A 20,907-nucleotide genomic window follows, 5' to 3' on the forward strand; every position below is an offset into this window, starting at 1 on the left:
ACGGAACACGGGACCACCAAATCTTCAAATACTTCACGGGACCACCAATGGAAACTGCAAAAGGACCACCACCAAAGCAACAACAAAAAAAGAAGAAAGCAGCAGTAGAAAGAAAGCGTGAAAAGAAGCGTGAACGCGTTAATTTAAAGAAAATTACACAAGGGACAAAATCGTCATTACATATGCATTAAATATTATTTTATTTTTACTTATTATTATAAAATGAAAATTCTTTTTTCTTCATTTTGTTATAAAATAATAATCATTTTTTATTATATATTAACTTTTGTAATAGAAATTAAATGTTATCATAATAAATAATTTATATTTTTAATAAAATTTACGTAAATTGTAACAAATTAATATTTTACATGGCTAAAAAACAAATTATAAATATTAGTCATAATTACGTTCACTAATTATTTAATTATTTATGTATAATAATATTAATTATTTTATAATTTAGTTTATCCATTAAAAGTAAATTATTACAAAATAAAATTTTTTTTTAAAAAAACTAACTTCTGGAAGAACCTTCTTCCGAAAACATTCTGAATGACGTTCTTCTGGAAGTAGTTTTTGGGTATTTCTGGAAGTCACAAATTCTTCTTCCGGAAGAAGGTTCTTCCGAAAAATTTCCGGAAAGAGATTTTCCAAAAAGTTTTTCAAAAAAAATATTCTTCCGAAAGAATAATTGCTGAAGGGCAGTTTCGTCACGTCACTGTTTGCTGCCCCAGTAATAATGCTTCGTGCACGTAGCAACTCCCGAGTGGATATAGCAAAGCTTAGGACCATCAATTCATCAATCATCTTCTTTCCGAAGCCCTGAACGTGAACAAAAAATATCGACACCCTGTTTGTTCATAAAATCAAATTGCCCTATTCACAAATCAAGCACTTACGACCATTTCACCGACCAAAATCTTGATCTTAACGCCATCCTCTGTCTTTCCTCTCGTTTTCTAGGTATAATTTTCAATTCTCTTTCTTTCTCAAACTCTCTTCTCTAAAATAAAAGTGATCTTGCTTAATTCCAAATCACCCTGTGAAAGACGTTCAACGCCATGATTATTGAATCCAAGAAACATAATTCCATGTTTTTTTTTGAGCTATCGAATTGGATTAAATCCCCTTTATACAAATTCCATACTTCTGTTATTAGGTTTTCCTGGGTAGTAGTTAGTTTACTTGTTATGTGCAAGTGTACGGCAATGAATGTTGCAGATTAAATCTTTTTTTCTTACAATAAAAACCTAATTTCTTTGTTTCGTGCTTAAGTTGTTCAGTGCATCAGATGTGATTTTTTCTTTGGTATGATAACTTTAAGATCTCTAAATTAACATTGACATTAGGGTTTCTAATCCTTTCGTTCTTTCTCATTGTTTTTTTTTTCAGTTTTAATTTCAGTGGGTGTTGACATGTACAACGGAATAGGGTTACAGACCCCAAGAGGGTCGGGTACGAATGGGTACATTCAGAGCAATAAGTTTTTTGTGAAGCCGAAGATTTCGAAGGTTGCCGAGAACATGAAGGGGTTTGAGGCGGATCAGGGCACTGCTGGTGTTAGTAGAAAGCCCAACAAAGAGATCCTTGAGCATGACCGCAAGCGTCAGATTCAACTCAAGCTCACCATCCTTGAAGACAAGCTCATCGATCAGGGCTACACCGATGCGGAGATTGCTGAAAAGCTCGTGGAGGCTCGCCAAAATTTGGAAGCCGCCACTGCCTCCGAGGAAACAGATGGACCTGCGTCTGTGTCTGCATCAGATAAGAAGTAATTGATTTTGAATTTTGATGCTTCTGTTAGGGTTGTGAAATAATATTGTTTCAATTTGCACTTCTTTATTTTTGTGAATTGATGTGTGTGCCTTTGAATCAAGTATCATGTGTTTGCATTCCTTATGTATCGTATGTGTCTGCCATTTTAGTTACCCCTTATCTTTACTGTTGTTTTAGAAAACTTGATCTGAGAACAAAGAAAAAAAAATGTTACGTGGAGGATCACTTAAACTTTTGTTGTTGGACTCTATAAATTAAATAGAACTAAAGTGTAACAGAAAATTCAAATACTAACAATATTGTAATCTTAAAACAAAATGATAACATCCTTAAGTTTAGATGATAAGATCAATATCATTATATTTACCTCAGAAGCATCCTAAAGATTAGAATCATAGCTGACAAACTCCTATAAACTAAATTGTCTTTTCCTAGGCTTGGATTGGTCAACAAAGCTTGACTTTGTCTTTTCCTAGGCTTTTCCCCAATTCTGATAACCAACAAGGAAATATTTCTAATTTGGTGCATTTGGGATGGAGAAGTTTGGGTGTGGGTTTTAAGTAAGTTGGAGAAGAGGGTGGTTTGATTGGGAAAGAAGCATGGTGGAAGAGTTGGAAGGTAGGTGAGCCGTGTCACAACAAAGAGATCAAGTTGATAAGTGGATATGGAAGGGAAGTAACCCAGGGTTTTTTCTCAGTAAGTTCAGCATATGAGCAGTTGTATGATATCTTTAAAGGACCACAAGTTCAAGGCAACTTATCTCAGGTTTGGAGAATGAAGATCCCTCTGAAGGTTAATTTTTTTGTTTGGAGAGCTTTTCTGAGAAGATTACCTATGAGGCAAAACCCCTTGTTGAGGAATATTCAGTTGGGTGCATCAAATGTTTTCTGTCCTTTATGTAATTCTGAATCTGAATCTGTGAACCATATTCTGTTTCGTGCACAAAGGTTCTACAAATATGGCAGGTTTGTCACTCTTGGATTAATCTGAATTCTGTTCTACCGGAGGATCCTGCTATGCATTTTCTACAACATTGTTTAATCTGTACAAATAGAGAATTAGCTGATCTGTGGAATATTGTTTGGGCATCGGTCATTTGGAATATTTGGAAAAATAGGAACATTTGTGTTTTCAAGAATGGTGTTTTTGATAAGATGGAGGTGTTGCAACTTGCAAGATATTATGTTCTCTGCATAAGCTTGGAATCTTGGATAAAACAATTTACAACTTCGATTGAGTTTTCCTTTGTATAGTGGCAAATGAATCCTGGAGCTTGCATTCGACTGTGTTGAAGAGGCGTGGAGGAAGATTTCAATGATTTTGTTATATGGGTTACAATTAACGAGTGCACAGTTTATGGAATGACAGAAGTGGTTATTGTGTTATTTGGTGAGTCTGAATGTTGACATATGAAGTAGTGAGGCCAGAATCCAATGGGTAGGCGTGCTGACATTCATGGGGTTAGGGAAAATATCAGGCATGGCTCGGTCATCAAAGTTGGTATGAGGCTGGGATGATGAGGCTTTCTGTGTATTTACTAATCCCATTATGATTGTTATGATGAGCATATGGGAGACCACTGGCGGTGGGTCTTTTCTGAAAGGGGTGGCATTTATAGTATTTCACATTGAAGATGGTTAAATGCTGTAAATGTTAAGTTGGTTAGGTGTCAATATTTTGGTGGCATTTATTAACGTTGAATGTGCAGGAAAAGCCACAGGGTATTGCTTTTAATTATTGGTTAGATGCTTTTTGTGAGATTGGTGTATATGCTAAAGATACGTTTCTCCTTCCTTGGGGTAGTGGGTTATGAAAGCCTGATTGCTTTTTGAAACTGTTAGCTGTATTATTATGCACTTCTTGTGCTTGATATATTTATATTTATATATTATTTATTTGCTGAGCAAAAAAATAAAATATTAAGTTACAATTATTTGCTGAATTATTCTATGTTTTTTATAAAATTATGACCTAATTTGTTTCCTTGCATGATTTTTATTTTATCAATTCAATTTTTAAAAGCAAAAATTCCCCTTTTTGTTGAATAGACCCTATGCACAATTTAATGTCCTTTATGTAATTTGACATTTATCAGTTAATCTTACCAAACACTTTCAATTAAATCAGTTAGCTTATAAGCTTTGAGCTAGCTTCCAGCTTTTCAGCTCCTAGCTTATAAGCTAGTTTTACCAAACATAGCCTTATAAGCTAGTTTTACCAAACATAGCCTTATTTTAGAGGTTGGTGGTTGTTGATGGATGTTTTGGAGGCATGGATGTAAATATATGCAGATTAATGTCATGCTAATTAATTGCCCTTTATCTGTATGGTATTTGAGAAACTTATTTCACTTTTTTTCATGAATAGTTTGTCTAAAGATGATGTCAATAACAATAATTCTTTTGGGGGATTTTTCAGGGTTTCAAATACACAGACTCATCAAATTGCTGCTAGGAAGGAAAAGCAGATGGAAGCATTGAAGGCTGCTCTTGGCATAGTCTCATCTGAAGCCAATGAAATAAATGAAGATGGGACTGATGGGCTTGGAAATGATGGAAAAAATGGTCCTAATGTGGAGGGTAATTCAAAGCCTGAACATTCCTTTTTGGATAGAGATTTCAGTAGAAAGAAACAAATGGTTGAAGATCAAAAGGATGAAAATACTAAGAAGAAGAGTGTTAAAGATACAAAGCACCACAAGAAGGTTGAAACTCGTAAGAAAAAGTATGAGGATGATTCATCTGATTCAGACAGCAGTTTGTCTGATGAGAAGAGAGGTACAAGGAAGCGTGGTAAAGAGTATACAAGCAGTAGTGATGAATCTGATTCTGATAGTGATGCTAAGAGGAAGCTCAAGGCTGAAAAGAAGCGGAAGATACCTAAGCACCGCAAGAAAGGTAGGGTGGAGGATAGTGATGATACTGATTCTTATGATTCTGATGACAGCAATTTTGCAAGAAAAAGTTATAAGAAAGAAAAGTCTCTTAAGAGGCATTCTTCGGATGATGATTCTGATGATCATGAAGATGTCTCCAACCATAAAAATCGGGAAGGGAAGCAACATTCAAAAATGAACAAACGTCATGATTCTGAGGAGGAATCTGATGTTGACAGTGAGGAAAAGAAATATGGTAGACTTGAGAAGCAGAAGACAAGGAGGCATAATTCTGATGATGAGGACTCTGATAAAGATGGTGTTAGGCGTGCATTGGGTCAAGACAGATATGTTAGTAGGGGGTCATACACTTCCTCTAACAAGAGTAGCAGTGACAGTGATTCAGACAGCGGTTCTAGTGATCACAGACGTGAAAAAACAAAAAAAGGTGGGTCTGTTGCTGCAAAGAAAGTTAAAGGATATGGCATGGAAGAAAATAGATTCAGAGATGAAGCCAGAGATAGTGGTGCAGATAAAGGGAAGTATGGTGCTAATGTTGATGCATTGGGCTCTCTTACAAAGTCATATGGGAGAGATATTACAAAGGGATCAAATAGTAGAAGTCGAGAGATGACACACGGTAACAGGAAAATTGATGGAGACAGAGAGAGGGAGCCTGTCACAGTGGTCAAGCATGATGAAGATGATAGAAAAATGGAGTCTGAATCTAAATCAGCTAGGTTTGCAGGGCCTGATGATGATAGCTCTGAGCAGAGAGGAAGAAATTATAACAAGGATGTTGAATCACATTTTGTTGGTCGAACTGCTCGGTATGGTGAGGATCATGAAACCAGAAGGCGTAGAAAAGATGATGATAATCATAGGGAGCATGAGCATACAAGGGATAATGATGACCATGGAGAAAGAAAGCATGGAAGGGATGAAGATGATCGTACAGGAAGAAAGCATGCAAGGGAAGAGGATGTCAGAGAAAAAAAGCATGGAAAGGATGAGGATGATCCTAAAGAAAAGCACAGAAGGCATGACGATGGCCTTGGAGACTATCGTATGGGAAGAAAGCATGCAAGGGATGAGGATGATCTTGGAGAACGAAAGCATGCAAGGGATGAGGATGATTCCAAAGAAGGGAAGCACAGAAGGTATGATGATGGCCGTGGAGAGAGAAAGAACTTGAGGGATGAAGATGACCGTGCAGAGAGAAAGCGTGGAAGGGATGAAGATTACCGAACTGGAAGAAAACAGGCAAGGGATGAGGATGAACATAGAGAAAGAAAATTCAGAAGGAATGAGGATGATCGGGAAGGAAGAAAGTTCAGAAGGGACGATGATGTTTATGGAGAAAGAAAGAACTTAAGGGATGGGGATGTGCATGGAGAACGAAAGAACTTAAGGGAGAATGATGATAGGGAAAGAAAGCATTCGAAGGATGAAGATGGCCGTGGAGAAAGAAAGCACAGAAGGGATGATGATGATGATGATGGTTATGAAAGAAAGCAGCGCAGAAGGGATGATGATGATCCTGAAGAAAGAAAGCAGCACAGCAGGGATGATGATGGTCGTGGAGATAGAAAGCACAGAAGGGAGGAGGAAGAGCGCGGAAACAAAGGTTATGAGAGGGAAAGCCGTGGAGATTACTCCAAGAGAGGCAGATACTAAGGTTCTCGTTCGAGTGAGAGGTGTGAAAGTGACTCATGAACTGTGATCCAGGCATCTTGAGAATGTTTACTTGCTGCTTTAATATTTGAATTAGATGTGTCAGTTGTCTTATACATTTGCTTTTTAGAGGATGTAATTTGTGTGTGAACTATGTTTCATGTGTTTTCGTTTCAAATTCCGTATTATGTTTTTTTTTACCAAAATTCTGTATTATGTTGTGACTGGTAGTTTTTAAAAAAATAAAATACAAAATCTGATGCAGGTGTTGTATATTTGCAAGGGTGGAATAGTGCGAGTGTGTGACTACTATTTGCGTGAAAGCGAATGATTTTCTTTTGCAACGAGATGTGAAGTCAAGAAGGCCACTATAATAGGATAGCGGTGGAATGTTAATCCCTATGAGCTTAAACCATAAATAAATTTGGTAACAGGGTGATTAAACCCCAGCCTCGGGCTTTAGTACTTGATCTACAGAAGTTACATAGTTGAGGATTTATTTGTTTTTTCTAGCTATATTCTATGTGAGATTCTTGGTCTTGGAAATCGTGAGATTCAAAAAATTGAATCTTATTTCATCATCTACTCGTGCCAATTATTGACTGATTCAATTCAAGACTAGTACCGTGGTACGAGGTAAAATTTATACAAACAGGTGTGTGCTCTGATACATATATAGTCAAGTAACAGCATTTTGAATGCACCTAATGATAAGCCTAAACAGCTTGCCTCTGGATAATTACATTTAGTTATGATATGGTTGATAGATAACCTTAAGCATGTGGCCATGGATCGATCCCTAGCTCGTGTGTATGAAATAATATCTGTTGGGAGAGATTAATTCCTCAAATCATTTATTCTTGACGGGGGATACCTTGGTTAAAGAAAAATTGATTTATCTAAATGTGTAATTGAATATCATTTTTGATATGTTGATCTAAGAGGGTTGTATTGATATTCTTTATATTATGCCTGTTCACTTTTGGTTGAAATAATTCAAACGCTAGTATAATTGGTTTTGGAAAGCAGTAAATAGAACTTTCAAAATTGTAAATATGCTGATTTTTATTTTTTTCATTCAACGACGAATAATGACGATATTATTATTTATGCAGTTAATTTATACACGTGAATGGGATGGACTAAACGTTTGCAATGACCCAACAGGTTGGATCAGTATGCTATAGCAAAATTTGCTGAAAACTTTGAAATGATTCTTAGAAATGTGGCTGAGAATGCATATAGCTTGTTGGTCCTCGCTTGTGGTAAATCACACTTTTGCTTTGATTGGTAATCTTGTTAATTTTACTAATTTCCACTATACCTCTTCTTGGAAATCAATGAAATTATGAGAAAAAAAAATTATAGAGAAAAATAGAGAGATGAAAATAGACGTACGGGTTGATGGAGGTGTATAAACAGGGTTTAAAGAATGGTGAAGATGGTGCAAAAATTTAGTTTAAAGAACAATGAAGCTGTAAGAGGGGTGGAAAATTTAGGGTTTTTCAGGGTTTACATTGGTTTTATATGAAATGGTATATTTGTAATAAAATTATATAAAAAAGGAAGGAGATATACTTATTAATTAAGGGGTGTAAATATCAAACGCTTATTTGGTTGATATAGTGTTTGATGTTCAGTTTGTCAAGTCAGAAATCAAAATAGAGGGATTTGATTATAAATACAAGAAAAGATAAAAGACTTTGTGATACTTGAGTGGTGAAAAATATAATTAAGCCTAATTTTAAATTTTGAAAGCTGTTATTATTTATTATATACTTTTATTCTTTTTTTTAAACATGAGATATCCTTAACCAAGAGTCCGACTAATTTCTCGAGGTACGAAATTTCATTTATATATAAAAAATAAATTCTTACGTAATGTTATTCCCTATGGATTCATCCCTGCATCTCACTAGTGTTATAATTTCTTGCCAAACTAGATAGAACAACTAGAAGACAGAAAGAGACACTTGTTACTAAATATCAACCAGAAGAGTAATGTTTACATGGACACAGATTTCAACAGAAGTCTTTCAGAAATCAATTTTTCACCATTCATTTTTCTCTCCTTTTCCCTAAACATCAAAGGTTCTCCCTCCTCTGTTGTCTCTACCCAAAAAGTTTGTACAAGTGGCTTTTACGTACCTAGAATGACTTTAAGGAATATGATTGCTTTCTAACCCATTCATCATAATCTTGCAGCATCTGCTGAAGTAGCAGTGGCACCAGCTTGTCCACCAAAGCTTGCATCATTCTGTACATAGCCAAAAGAGATTAATCTTCCTAAGCAAAACGATAAGTTGTTAAATTTTGTATTTAAGGCATGTTTGAGTAAGTAGTTTAGTAAGTATTTGTCGAATAAGTTCTTATCACATAAAACTTATTCATAAGTTTTACAGTGAAGTTTATTGAAATAAGCTAAACTGGAAGGTCATAAGCTACTTTTATAAGTCTAAATAGGCCCCTAAATTAATCCTCTATAAGAAACAAAATGATTTTACACACAAAAGCATAAACAAAGTATATGCCACAGACATGAACGTAGAAAGGAAAAAAAATCACCAAATTCCCTGGAGAATTTTAAGTTCTGTTTGTTGTCTTCTAAACCTCAAATAATTTCTCATTTAAAGTCCAAATTGTAAAAAAAGGTTTCTCCCAGACGGCCACAGGTTTATTTATCAACTATGTTAATAGTTGAATATGACTCCAATCACCTTGCATAAACTGAGTTCTTATTTATCATTTATGTTAAAACAGAATCCATAGCAAATAGAACTTTTGTGCACATCCTGAAGAATGATTAGGAATTCCATCTCAATATTTACTAACACAATATCTAATGTCATAATTGGTAATGTCAATATTTAAGTAGGAAGCTTAACCTGACAGATCTGAAGGAGAAATGTTAAGGTGAAATATTTACTTGATGATAAACCTCTATGGTTTCACAAAGGCTACATCATAGAAAAGGGTAAGAAGGAGGAGGAGAAACCAAGTCATCAATCAGAAAAATAATAATGGCTGAAGATTTCCCCCTAAATTTAGTCCACAATAAAACTAGATAGATAACTGCAATATATTAGTGTCCTACTCCTCATATTAACTTTATATTCCATTATTCTAGAATCTTTAAATTTCCAAGAAGTGGCTTTTGTATATCTCCCTCCTTTCAATTAAGTACAGAGAACTTAGTGAAAGACTATATAAAAAAGAATTAGGCACAACATCTATAGCCAGTAATAGTTGGTAATTTTAAATTGAGAATCTACATGCAATACTTTATGTATAAATATATCATCAGAGAACTTGACCATGCGGAGTGCATAACCTAAAAGGATAAAATAAAAAATATTTACTAAATAACTCACATATTTCCAGGACCCTCAACGGCTGAAGTAGGCATCATGGTAAATGGTTGTGTGTAGATCTGCAGACAGAGATCTTTCTTTTACAGATGAGAGGCAAATGCAAAAATCCATAATGTCGAACTGAAATACAGTTTAATGGCTACTAATTTTGATTCAAAACAAGTGATCTTTTAACATATGAATATGCAGCTACAAAAAATGAATTAGTAAGGATTAAGAAGGAATGGGTCAACTTAACTCATCAGTCTCTATGAAAAGAAAACAGAAATTGCACTTTCACAACAATAAAATTCAACTGAATTCCTGGACTTTCTTTACCAAGAGGCTACAATATAATTTACATGAGGGTGATCTAAGTAATGCAGTTCATGCCTTCATGGTCCTTGAAAACAAATTCAATCATCATAACATACAGGATTACCACTCGTCTATCCCAAGAAAGAGAAACAAATATGGATCTAACATTATATGTAAACTTTATATATTTTATGAGGATAAGACAAACCTCAAGTGTGAGATTCAACTTAACATCAACTTCTAAAAATGATTCAGCACCAGCACCACCCCAAGTCATTTGGTTTCTCATGAATGCTGCGAATCCATAGAAATTATTAACAAACATTACTGTGACAATTCTTAAAAACACTGAAGTAACCAAAAGCGTCACATGAAACATGTATTGCAGATAAACTTGAATTCAGCAGAAAACTGTGTTGAAAGACTAGCTATTAGAAAGATAATAACATCCAAAGTTCTTGAGTAAATTTACCCTGATATCTGGAGAAATTTCCATTTTAAGGAGTCTAAAAATCGGTTTTTTTTTTTTTTTTCATTTCGAGGCCAACTAAATGGTTTTGTATCAGATCAACTAAATAAATCCCATCACATTTTCACATTTATGTCTCTTTGCATTCATCTTAAGTCCTTTCCAGTATTTTCAGCACCACTGGGTGGGGAATAAGGTACTATGGGATACGGCACTATGCTGCAAGGAAAACCAAACATCTTTCTCTCTATTCTATGGAAGACTGATCGGTTTCTTTGCAGAAGGATTTTGATAGAAAATAAACATTTTTATAATTCAATTTGACAAAGGGAAGAATTTATATCCCATAAAACAAGTATGACTATGCACACAGTACATTGTAGATACCTGAAAAGTGGTCGTTTTGCTCTTTCACAACTTCTGAACCCTCAAACTGTGAATAATATAGTAAAGTACCCAACAATTAAATGGGATGAGTGACAAAAGGAATGTTACAAGAATTCATGTTCAATCAAACCAAGGTTTATATACATTTATTGAACTTAGGGCAGTAATTAATATGCGTGATTTAAGCATATTACTAGCTTTTTTTTTTTAAAAGCACATGCGAACTTAGAAATTAAGCAACTTTACTACTATGTGTGTGTATGTATTATTCGTTGACTTTGTCTCGCTCACTCACAAACACAGTTAGGATCTGTGGAAACCTTTATAAGAAAAACTTACGCACTTGCACTATCTGATAAGCACTAGAAAATTTACTTTAAGAAATCCAGTTGTTGAATTACACTTGGTTATATTCACTTCATACAACAAAGTTTTAGAAACTTTAAACAATTGCATGTAATTTTAGTGTAAAATTTTATAAGAATGACACGCACAGTGAATACTCATTAATCTGGGAGTGGATAGTGTGGAACACTGATGGGTCTTTGAGACATGTATAAGATAACGGGGGGAAAGGAGAATGAGCTGGACTGTTGGGCAAAGGTTCATGAGAGGAGAAATACAAATGCAGTTAGGTGTAAGGAGGGAAAATGGTGGGAGAGTGTAACGCAATGTACACATGAAGGCAATGTATTGGAGAGGGGAAGGGGAGAGGGGGGCGGGGGGGAGGAGAGAGAAGGAAATGTGAACAAGGAGAGGGCAAATAATGGTGTGGCATAACAGAATTTTAAGAGTGAATTGATGGCTTAGGCCAGGGAGGGCAGAATCTATGTATCACCTCTTATTTTTATCTCTCATAGTTGTGTTTCTTGTTTTCGGATGTGTTTCTGTTTATTGAGAAGTATTTTACCATGTAAAGGAGATTTCCTCGAGTTATATCGTATTTTAGTATCAATACCATTTCCTATAAAACATTCTTTAGTGTACAGTCAAAGGATCCTAACTTGTGTGTATAATGAATGTGTTTTTAGTGTCTCTATTACTCTCACAAAAAATAAAGGTGTTACATCATGAACCCAACATTTTTGTTCTTTTTTGGTTGGGGAGAGGGGAACACCTTACAAGAAAGCATCTCAACCAAGCAATCTTCATCTGTTGAGGTAACCCGCAGATCCAACAATGGCGCAGCTTCAAAGTTTAAAAATTGAAGTTTAGGCAGTTCACACCTACGCATACAAGAATAATTATTTGCTTTCAGAATCATACTTCTTCTGCCACAACCCAAGTGCTGTAAGATATTTGCCAAAGTTCATTAAAACATTCAGAAAAAAGAAGTATTTGTTGTCTAAAAATCAAGAGTTTTTTACAGTTGTTTATGAATAGTATTTTCAACCTATTTTGAATAACTGATTTTATCAGCTGAACCATTCAAAGTGTAGGACAGTATGATAACCTAAGCTCCACTTTCTTGTGGACTCATGCAAATCAGCTGTTTATCTACACATTCTTCATAAACAAGAAATACCTTGAATTTATTAAAAAAATGTAATAATTTTGGGTGGTTTCTGTTTGAGCAAAACTCAAAACATGCCCTGCTATGTTCATCTTTATTGTTAGTACCAAATATTGCAAAAGAATCAGGTAAGCACCATAACTTATAATTTGGTCCTGAACTTGACTTTAATTTTATGTCACAATCTAGATGAGTAACAGAATTTGCATCATCCAAACCATTGAAACTTGAAAGAACTACTCAGGCCACCAAAACAGAATTAAGGAGGCGGCAGACCTGTATGTGTTAGCATCAAGAGATTCAAATGATTGCAAGGCCTTCGTATTCAACACGGCTGCAATTCCGCTAGGTTGGCTCAGAAATTCACTGATGTGATATTTCTTGCCTCCAAGATCATCATTATATGTTGGCAGCCGGATTCTCTCCTTTTTTTCAGCAAACAAATTTGCCTTCTTTTTGGCATTTGAATTCAAGGAAGTTGCTGCCTTCACCTTGAGATCCATTTTCCTAAAAAATTAAATTCATGGTAAAAAAAGCTAACAATTCTTAGCAAAGATCTCAATTCACAATATTTAAATTACACAACAAATCCAACAAAAAATAAATAAGAACAAGAACAAATTACTCTGACACCCCTGTGATCTCCTAAGATTGCACATCATATCCTTGCCTTTTTAACCCCTACAGACCCCCTTAAGTCTTTGAAATACATTACACTAGCACCCCTCGATACCCAAGAAACACATTACAGCGTGCACCCCTGTAAGAAGAGTTACTGTAATGTAAGGAAGGGAAATTGTGTGCAATCTCAAGAAACTGCAAAGGAATGTCAATGCAATTTGCTCTAAAAATAAACAAACAAATAAACGCTTCTCTAACCTCTTTAATAAAGCACAAACAAGAAGTACTACAACAAGATCTCATCAGTACACAAGTATTCGTAGCAAGGGAAAACTTTATCCTTCAAGCAAGTTCACACAATATAACTTGGATAAGTTGAAGCCTAATGTGATTTAGGGATAACCAAGGTCTCCCGAAGCACCAAATAAAAAAGGAGAAAAGAAAAAGAAATCATGTATATGAAATATCCACAAGCATATCAACATTGTTAACACTAATACCATGGTTTTAAATTGCGGTCGCGACTGAGTTGCAGTGAGCTAGAAAACCTTTACATAGTAGACAATTGCGGGAAAATGAGGTTGATGCGGCCACAATTGCAGTTGCGGACCACTATTTAAAACCATGACCAATACGAATACAATTCTACGGGAGTTATTATAAAGTTGGCTTGGTGGTTGAAAGGAAAATGTGGGAGCAAGAGTTCGTGTGTTTAAATTCCTTTCACTAACAACTAACATTTTCCGTAAAAAAAAAACAAAACAAAAACAAAAACTAATACATTGCTACTATGGGACCAAGTTTATTACACAAACTAACCCGTGGCTGAATTTCTGTATTGTGGGGTAAGAACGTGTGACCCAGAATTGCTCATGTCCGTACCATTTGTTGCTCAAGAGGATAGCTTTTGCTGCAAAATGAAAGCACCAAGGGTTAATGGAAAACGGGAATTCAATCGGTAACTCAGAATGGGAGTGTTTGATTGCAGAGAAATGAGAAAAGGAAGTGATGCTTAATTAGAGTAATCACCCATTAATCTGATGGGTGTTGAAGGAATACGAAGAAATGATTGAAACAAAAAGCAGATTACATAATAGTTGGACAAGGAATTGGGGAGATGATGCTGTCTGTTACTAACAACTTTAACGGAAAAGAGAGGCTATTTAACCGCAAAAGTGTTGCTGTTTGCATGCAAGAGGCATGCGTTTATTAATCTTGAATTCATTTAAATAGTTAACAAAAGTGACATAATAACTATTAATTGGAAATTCAATGCTAATTTTTCTAATTGATAGTTATTATTATTGATGTAATTTATCTTCTAAAGTGCATCTGCTTTATTTTGGAGGAGCTAAATTGTTGTGAATTTCAGATATATAAAATTAAAAAGAAAAACAAGTTAAATTAAAAATTAAGGTTCATGGAAGTGATATTAGAATCTAATTTATTAAGATTTCATGTTTGAGACCCGGATAAAAAAAATGTAATTACAAATAAAAATCTATTAAAAACATCATCTTTTAAAAGAGATTAATTATTCATAAAATAAATGATACATCATATTCATCACACATATTATATGTTGACAAATACACAAATAAACATATGAAATATTTAATGTTATATATTGTATAATAATTTTATTTATATATAAATAAATTTTCTTAATTTACTAACTATATTATCAAATATTATTTTATTTAAAAATATTACATTGTACACTATTATTCTTAATTATTACTTTAAATAAATTATTGTGAATTATTTAAAATTTAATTATATTTTAATTATTCTTATTTATGGATACTATTATAGATAAAGCAATTTATTTAGCATGTGAATTTCACAATAATTTTTACATGTTGGTAAAAGAAATACTAATATTACAAGAAGGATAAAATATTTTAACAAACAAAAATATCAACCTAATTTTTTTTTTAGAAAATATATTTTTAGTTCCTATATTTTTATGAAATCTTATTTTTACTCTATGTACTTTAAAAAAAACTTATTTTTAGTCTCTCCTTATAAATGATATTGACGTCATTTATTATATGACAAATAAATTAGTTAACAATTTATTATTTAACTATTTTCATTCTTTCTTTCCAATGTTAATCTCAAACATGTTGCATTTTTCGCCATCAAACCAAACACTTCATGGCATTAAGTAAACTCATGACACTTGGTCTACAATTATAATCAAGGCTTCCAATACATATAAACTGCTGCATGTTTAAAGCCTAAGCAGATGAATTACTAAAATTCAAATCTTTAGATGGTAATTTGCTAGAAATCACTAGTTAAAATAGATATCAAGTAATTTGCAACCGTATGCACAAGTCCCTTTTGACCTTTCTCTTTTAACGAGTTGTGAACACCTTGTTTTTTTATAAAGATTAACCAAGTTACAGACAAGTTTATGAATACAGATGTTTCTAAAAACTCTACACCAGACAACAATTTGTCATGTTTTATCATGTTCAGTGCTTCTGAATAACCCTGAGCTTTGCACTTCTACTTCGGCGGTTCAATTTTTCTTCTTCTCCTGATGGCGTGATTGGTCTTTTTGTGAGAATTGTTCCATTTGATCCATATATCACTTGCTTTATCCATGCTTCTTTTTCTTTGATTTCATCACTAGTGTTCCTCAAAACACTGTTGAGGCTCTCCCTTTCTTCCACATCTTCCCTCCCTTTGATTATGTTAAGAAATGTCTGTTTCACAATTCTGTCCTCTAGACTATGAAAAGATATGACAGCAAGCCTACCCCCTTTCTTTTTCTTTGATTTCATCACTAGTGTTCCTCAAAACACTGTTGAGGCTCTCCCTTTCTTCCACATCTTCCCTCCCTTTGATTATGTTAAGAAATGTCTGTTTCACAATTCTGTCCTCTAGACTATGAAAAGATATGACAGCAAGCCTACCCCCAGGTGCAAGGCAATCAAAACAAGAATAGAGAGAATCCTCAAGTGTCTTCAACTCATCATTAACAGCGATTCTCAGAGCTTGAAACACCCGGGTTGCCATCTTTATCCAACCTTGCCTTCCACCTATTAGTATTACAATGTAATTCAAATTTGTAGGACTTTTATTACAGTTCACACTAATGAACAAATTTGTAAGCAGAATGCAAAAGCATGTTATAAATTCTCTTCGAAAGTAGGCATAAATGAAGATCAGGAATGGTATTGTAGAGAACATTACAGGAACATATGTGATAATCGATTAATGACATGAATGGGAACTGATGCTTATGGCCAAAGAGAAAACAGAGCTACAAAAGAAAATGGGAAAAGGAACCACCTTTCATTGGAGGAGTCACACGCCGAATAAGATCTAGTAAGTCACTGGTCGATTGCAATCCACCATGTAATCGGGCATTGACAATTTTCTTTTGCAGAGTTCTCCAATTACTTTCTTCCCCATACTCTCTTAGGATACGGCCCACTTCAGAATCTGGCCAGGAATTTAATATGTCTTCTGCTTTAAGACTTGCCTGTCATAGGCCTGTGCATCAGTTCAATTGGAAAGAAAAATTATGTACTACTCTCAGCATATGGGCAACAAGATATCATTACATAAGAAACTTGTTTGCCTTAATTAACAAAAACAACAACAAAAGTATTCTAGTGTGTGGTAAAAGAAGAAATTGGTACATTTCACTAACAAGAAAGATTGAAGAAAGTCATCAAAGAAGTTTCCAACATTGTTTGGACAGATGCACAAGCCAGGCCATATATCTATGAAGGTATTTTAGAAATAAATGTGACTCCTTTATGCACTTCAGAGGGAAAAATGTAGACTTGCAATTGTTGATTAGAAAAACAACAGAATGAACTTTAACAACTCCATGGGTTGGTATATATATATGCATTTTGTTACAATGCCATTGATTGGAAATCAATGGTTATAAACTCCATACTTTCCCTCTAACATGCATCCCTGTCTAGAGAAGCCAAACCATTTAGACATAGAAGTATGTCTTGGAATGGATTTAACCATACTAACATAGCAAAGAGACTACAAAAAAAAAATCATCAGACAATGTTAAACAGCATTTATTTGATACCAGGTCAGCAACAACATTACATGTAATCTAAAAAAGGAAAAACCATCAACAGTTGCCTTGGCACCATATCTATTGATCTCATTCTTCCTCAGAAGAGCATAAATTTCACACTGAGATCCAAAATGCCTGAAACTATACCTGAGGATCCATCCGCATATCAAGGGGTCCATCACCAAGCACACTGAATCCTCTCGCAGGATCGTCCACCTAAACCAAAAAAACAAAATAAAATAAAAAATAAAAAACTGCTCTTCATCATGACTTTATCAAAGATTCAAAATACTCAAGTCTCAACCACATATTCTAGTGCCATTAGATACAATCATATCATAGTTTTAAATTATGGTCCGTATTAGAAATATTAGTGTATGTATAATTGTTTATCCTAATCAAATCTGTTAGGACAAGCTAGCTGTCTAACTGACTGCTACAACTGTAACTAACTGTTGAGTCAGCAGTCAATTGAATATATAAAAACCTGTACCTCTCATCTCTCTATCATCGAACCACTTTACAATTCCAAAGAGAAAATAGTGTGTGTTGATAGTGTAAAGGGTTTTTACATTGCCATCCACTCAACTAATCACAAACTATCATGTATAATAAGTTTATTAACTAAAGTTCTGTTTGGATAAACTTCTCTTTAAGCACTTATAAGAGAAGAAAATAAAAAAGTAAAATGAATTGAACTTTTCCAATAAGCTAAAATCAACTTATGTACTTAACTTCTATAGAAGTTTTCTCATCTATGTGGGATCATATTGGGGAGAAGAGACCGAAAAAAGAAGCTAAGGATGAATGAATTTGGTGTGACAAGCCGACAACAATTGTATGGTAAAAAAATGTTTGTGATAGATTACACTCTTGTGGGGAGGTACATGAGGCAAAAAAATTTAACACCCTTAGGAAAGCTCCTGTGCCTTCAAAAGTTAAGGCTTTTGTTTGGAAAATGGTGTTGGGAATTGGGAAGAATACCAATGAAGGACAATCTGTACAAGAGGAAAATCATACAAGGGGGAAATTTGTTAAATTGTGTGTTCTGTAATGCACATGTGGAATCAGCTGCACACCTGATGTTTGATTGTAAATTTGCTTTGGAAATCTGGTGCAACACCCAGTAGATTGTATTGACCACTTTTGGCAACATCGAGGCAACATCACAGGGAAGAATCCAAATAATGAATCATGGGTAGTTTGGATGGCAGTAGTGCGGTCAATTTGGTTGCACAGAAAGATATTATTGCCTTTGGAGATCAAATATGATATGTGGAAGCTGTCGAGGATGCTTTTAAATTTAGAGCATGGAAATGGCATAAGACAAAAAAGCAGGGGTTTGATGCATCTCTGTATGTTTGGAGATGTGATGCTATATGCTTCAAAACAGAGTTGGGAACATGAGCATGCAAGAAAGTAAAGAAAGGGTACACGTATAAAGTTGTGGAATGAACCTGCATAGATGACATTCCCAAGTCCATTAAGATGGCGTCAACCCCCAACAAGTGTAGCTCAGCGATTTCTCTAAGCACAGACTTGACGTCTCTAAAATTCCTCAAAACGGTAATCGCTTTGACACCAGCGTTCAAAACGGCATCAAGACGAGGCTGGGCGATGTCGTGTGCTAGAGAGTCCACGTCCATCCCCACCAAATACTTCAACTCTGGATGGCCCCTAATAACCTGTTTCATTCCATTCAATAGTAGTGGCACTTTTTACTCAGTTAAAAAAACAAGAATGAATGGGTTTGGAGGTTAGTGATAGTTGCAAATGGGTTTGGGTTTGGGTTTGGAGGATAGTGATAGTAACAGTGATGATGATATCTTGGAAAGCATCGTCATTTTCTGTTATTTGGGGACAAACCAAACCCGGATTGCGCCACTATCTATCTCTCTATCTGGGTTCACTCATTGCGGAACTTGCTTGCTTCAAACCTAAAAAACTCCATGAGTAACCACGGTGTTTTATCGTCTTAACAATCGGGGAAATCTTATTTTTCACTTTTTATTAAACTGTTTTATTTTATAATGTTTTTCTCCTAAAACAAATTCAAATTTTACACTTGGTTTCTGAAGAAATTTTTTCTTCACTTTTGATTTCTCACTTTTTTTCTTTATTTTATATTTTTTTCCTTATTGTTATATTAGCTCGTGGTTATGAAAAAAATAATAATTCAAGGAACAAAATAATCAACTAATGGCAAGACCAAATAATAATAATAATTACTTTTTTCAAAAACAATTAAAAAAAAGTATTAGGGATCAAATGTAGATTTTAAAAATCTAAATTTATATATAAGTCTATCTTTTATTTAATTACTCTTTAAATATCCATTATTTTAGTTTTAATCAATTCTAGCTAGTTGCTCTTGGGTGATGTTTTAGGGTCTAAATTCTCCATCTTTAGGTTATGTATGTATTTGGACTCAATCTCACCCTTGCAAATGAGTATATACAAGGACATATGATGATTTTGAGGAAAGACTAAGACTTCAATTTATTATTAGCATTGATTATGTATACTCTAAGACATGGATTTTTAGTTTTAGATTATATCTAAGTTTCTATACCTTTGTAATTGTTTAAGATGATTTTGTAAGGCCTTTGGAGTGCCAAGAGTTATTGTAGCTAGATTATGTATGAATATTGAATTGTATGAGTTTAAATGTGTTAACACCCAAATTTTGTTATAAAATTCAGTTGTTGAGGATTCAGAAGAATGGTTCCCCATTAAGGTAAATTTCGGGTAACGTTTATGTTAGCTGAATGAGGTGAATGCTAGTTTGATTGAATAATCAATATTAGCCAAACAAGAAAGTTAACAAAACCTGGACAAAGTCAATATGGCTACTTACAATGTTAGCTAAATTGGCAAAATTCGACTAATTTTAAGGTTAGTTGAATGAGTAGAAGATCAATTTGACTACGTTTAATATTAGCTGAGTGAGAGATTTCATTAACTTCAGTGTTAGTTGAAGGTGGATGAGGTCGATTCAGCTACTTATAATACTAGCCACATTGCATATTAGCCATAATTAGTCGAATCAGCATAAAACTAGTCAAATGACCCCAAAGCTAGTTACATGACTCTTAAACCACGTTTTAGAAAGTTATCAAGTAGAAAAATGTGGTCGGGGGGATTTGAGTTTATTGCCTATAAATAAGCCTTGTACTTCAAATTTTAAAGACATAATCAATCTAGCATAAGCCTATCTTACTCTATATTTTATCTTTTTGTCTTTTATCTCTTTACACAACTTTCCTTTACTACTTTCGTTTACAACCATTCGTTTAAGTTGGGGGGCATATATCAATGTTATCTTAACATTGCAAGTCTACTTTCTGCAAACCTAGTTAACTTGAAGTTGGGGAAGCATATAGTGATGTTATTAAAGCGTGACAAGTCTACTTTCTACAAACCTAATAGTTCTAGAAGATTCCAGTTTTCACATGCAACAGAACCATGTTAGCTGAGAATCATAGACACCGCTAGTAGAAGAATGGTGGCAACATGAATCGGCTGATACAATGAATCTTTCATCTTCCTCCTTACGTTTTTAGCTAAAAGATGTAGGGGGGCATTTGTTAACACCCAAATTGTGTTACAAAATTCAATTGTTGAGGATTTAGAAGAATGATTGCTGGTCAAGGTGGATTTCGACAAAATTTTATGTTAGCATAATGAGATGAATGCTAGTTTGGTTGAATAGGGTAATGATGACTTATCAATATTAGTCTATCAAGAAGGTTAATAGAACCTGGACAAAGTCAATACGCAGAACCTAGAAAAGTCAATACGATTAATGTTAGTCAAATTGGCAGAATTCGATTAATTTTAGGTTAGTTGAATGAGTAG

At 34.3% G+C, this 20,907-nt stretch overlaps 3 protein-coding genes across 8 annotated transcripts; 1 reads left to right on the forward strand and 2 right to left on the reverse strand.

Moving 5' to 3' along the window:
- Positions 1-772: 772 nt before the first annotated feature.
- On the forward strand, positions 773-6,592 carry LOC100813358 (protein starmaker). Its single transcript, XM_014769750.2, has 3 exons — positions 773-966; positions 1,396-1,774; positions 4,198-6,592. Exons 2-3 carry the CDS (start codon positions 1,419-1,421, stop codon positions 6,329-6,331), a joined length of 2,490 nt encoding a protein of 829 aa, XP_014625236.2. The 5' UTR covers positions 773-966; positions 1,396-1,418; the 3' UTR covers positions 6,332-6,592.
- A 1,576-nt stretch (positions 6,593-8,168) lies between these two features.
- Positions 8,169-14,183, reverse strand: LOC100813897 (uncharacterized). 5 transcript variants are annotated; one of them, XM_003549166.4, is made up of 8 exons: positions 14,016-14,183; positions 13,806-13,896; positions 12,642-12,872; positions 11,970-12,078; positions 10,853-10,898; positions 10,205-10,290; positions 9,700-9,758; positions 8,169-8,585 (listed from the first exon to the last, which is right to left on the reverse strand). In XM_003549166.4, the coding sequence occupies exons 1-8, from the start codon at positions 14,017-14,019 to the stop codon at positions 8,477-8,479; spliced, it is 735 nt and encodes a 244-aa protein (XP_003549214.1). In that variant the 5' UTR covers positions 14,020-14,183; the 3' UTR covers positions 8,169-8,476. The 5 variants fall into 5 exon arrangements, with proteins under 5 accessions (XP_003549214.1, XP_040866885.1, XP_040866884.1 ...); XM_041010951.1 differs by lacking the exons at positions 13,806-13,896; positions 14,016-14,183 and adding exons at positions 13,245-13,326; positions 13,487-13,782; XM_041010953.1 differs by having other exon boundaries at positions 8,446-8,585; positions 9,700-9,772; positions 14,016-14,173.
- A 943-nt stretch (positions 14,184-15,126) lies between these two features.
- Positions 15,127-19,014, reverse strand: LOC121172637 (ribosomal RNA small subunit methyltransferase H). 2 transcript variants are annotated; one of them, XM_006601036.4, is made up of 5 exons: positions 18,507-19,013; positions 17,197-17,265; positions 16,293-16,485; positions 15,910-16,039; positions 15,127-15,752 (listed from the first exon to the last, which is right to left on the reverse strand). In XM_006601036.4, exons 1-5 carry the CDS (start codon positions 18,741-18,743, stop codon positions 15,470-15,472), a joined length of 912 nt encoding a protein of 303 aa, XP_006601099.1. In that variant the 5' UTR covers positions 18,744-19,013; the 3' UTR covers positions 15,127-15,469. The 2 variants fall into 2 exon arrangements, with proteins under 2 accessions (XP_006601099.1, XP_006601100.1); XM_006601037.4 differs by having other exon boundaries at positions 15,127-16,039; positions 18,507-19,014.
- Positions 19,015-20,907: the final 1,893 nt, after the last annotated feature.

Source organism: Glycine max, chromosome 17 (genome assembly GCF_000004515.6).
Source record: "Glycine max cultivar Williams 82 chromosome 17, Glycine_max_v4.0, whole genome shotgun sequence".
NCBI classification, from domain to species: domain Eukaryota; kingdom Viridiplantae; phylum Streptophyta; class Magnoliopsida; order Fabales; family Fabaceae; genus Glycine; species Glycine max.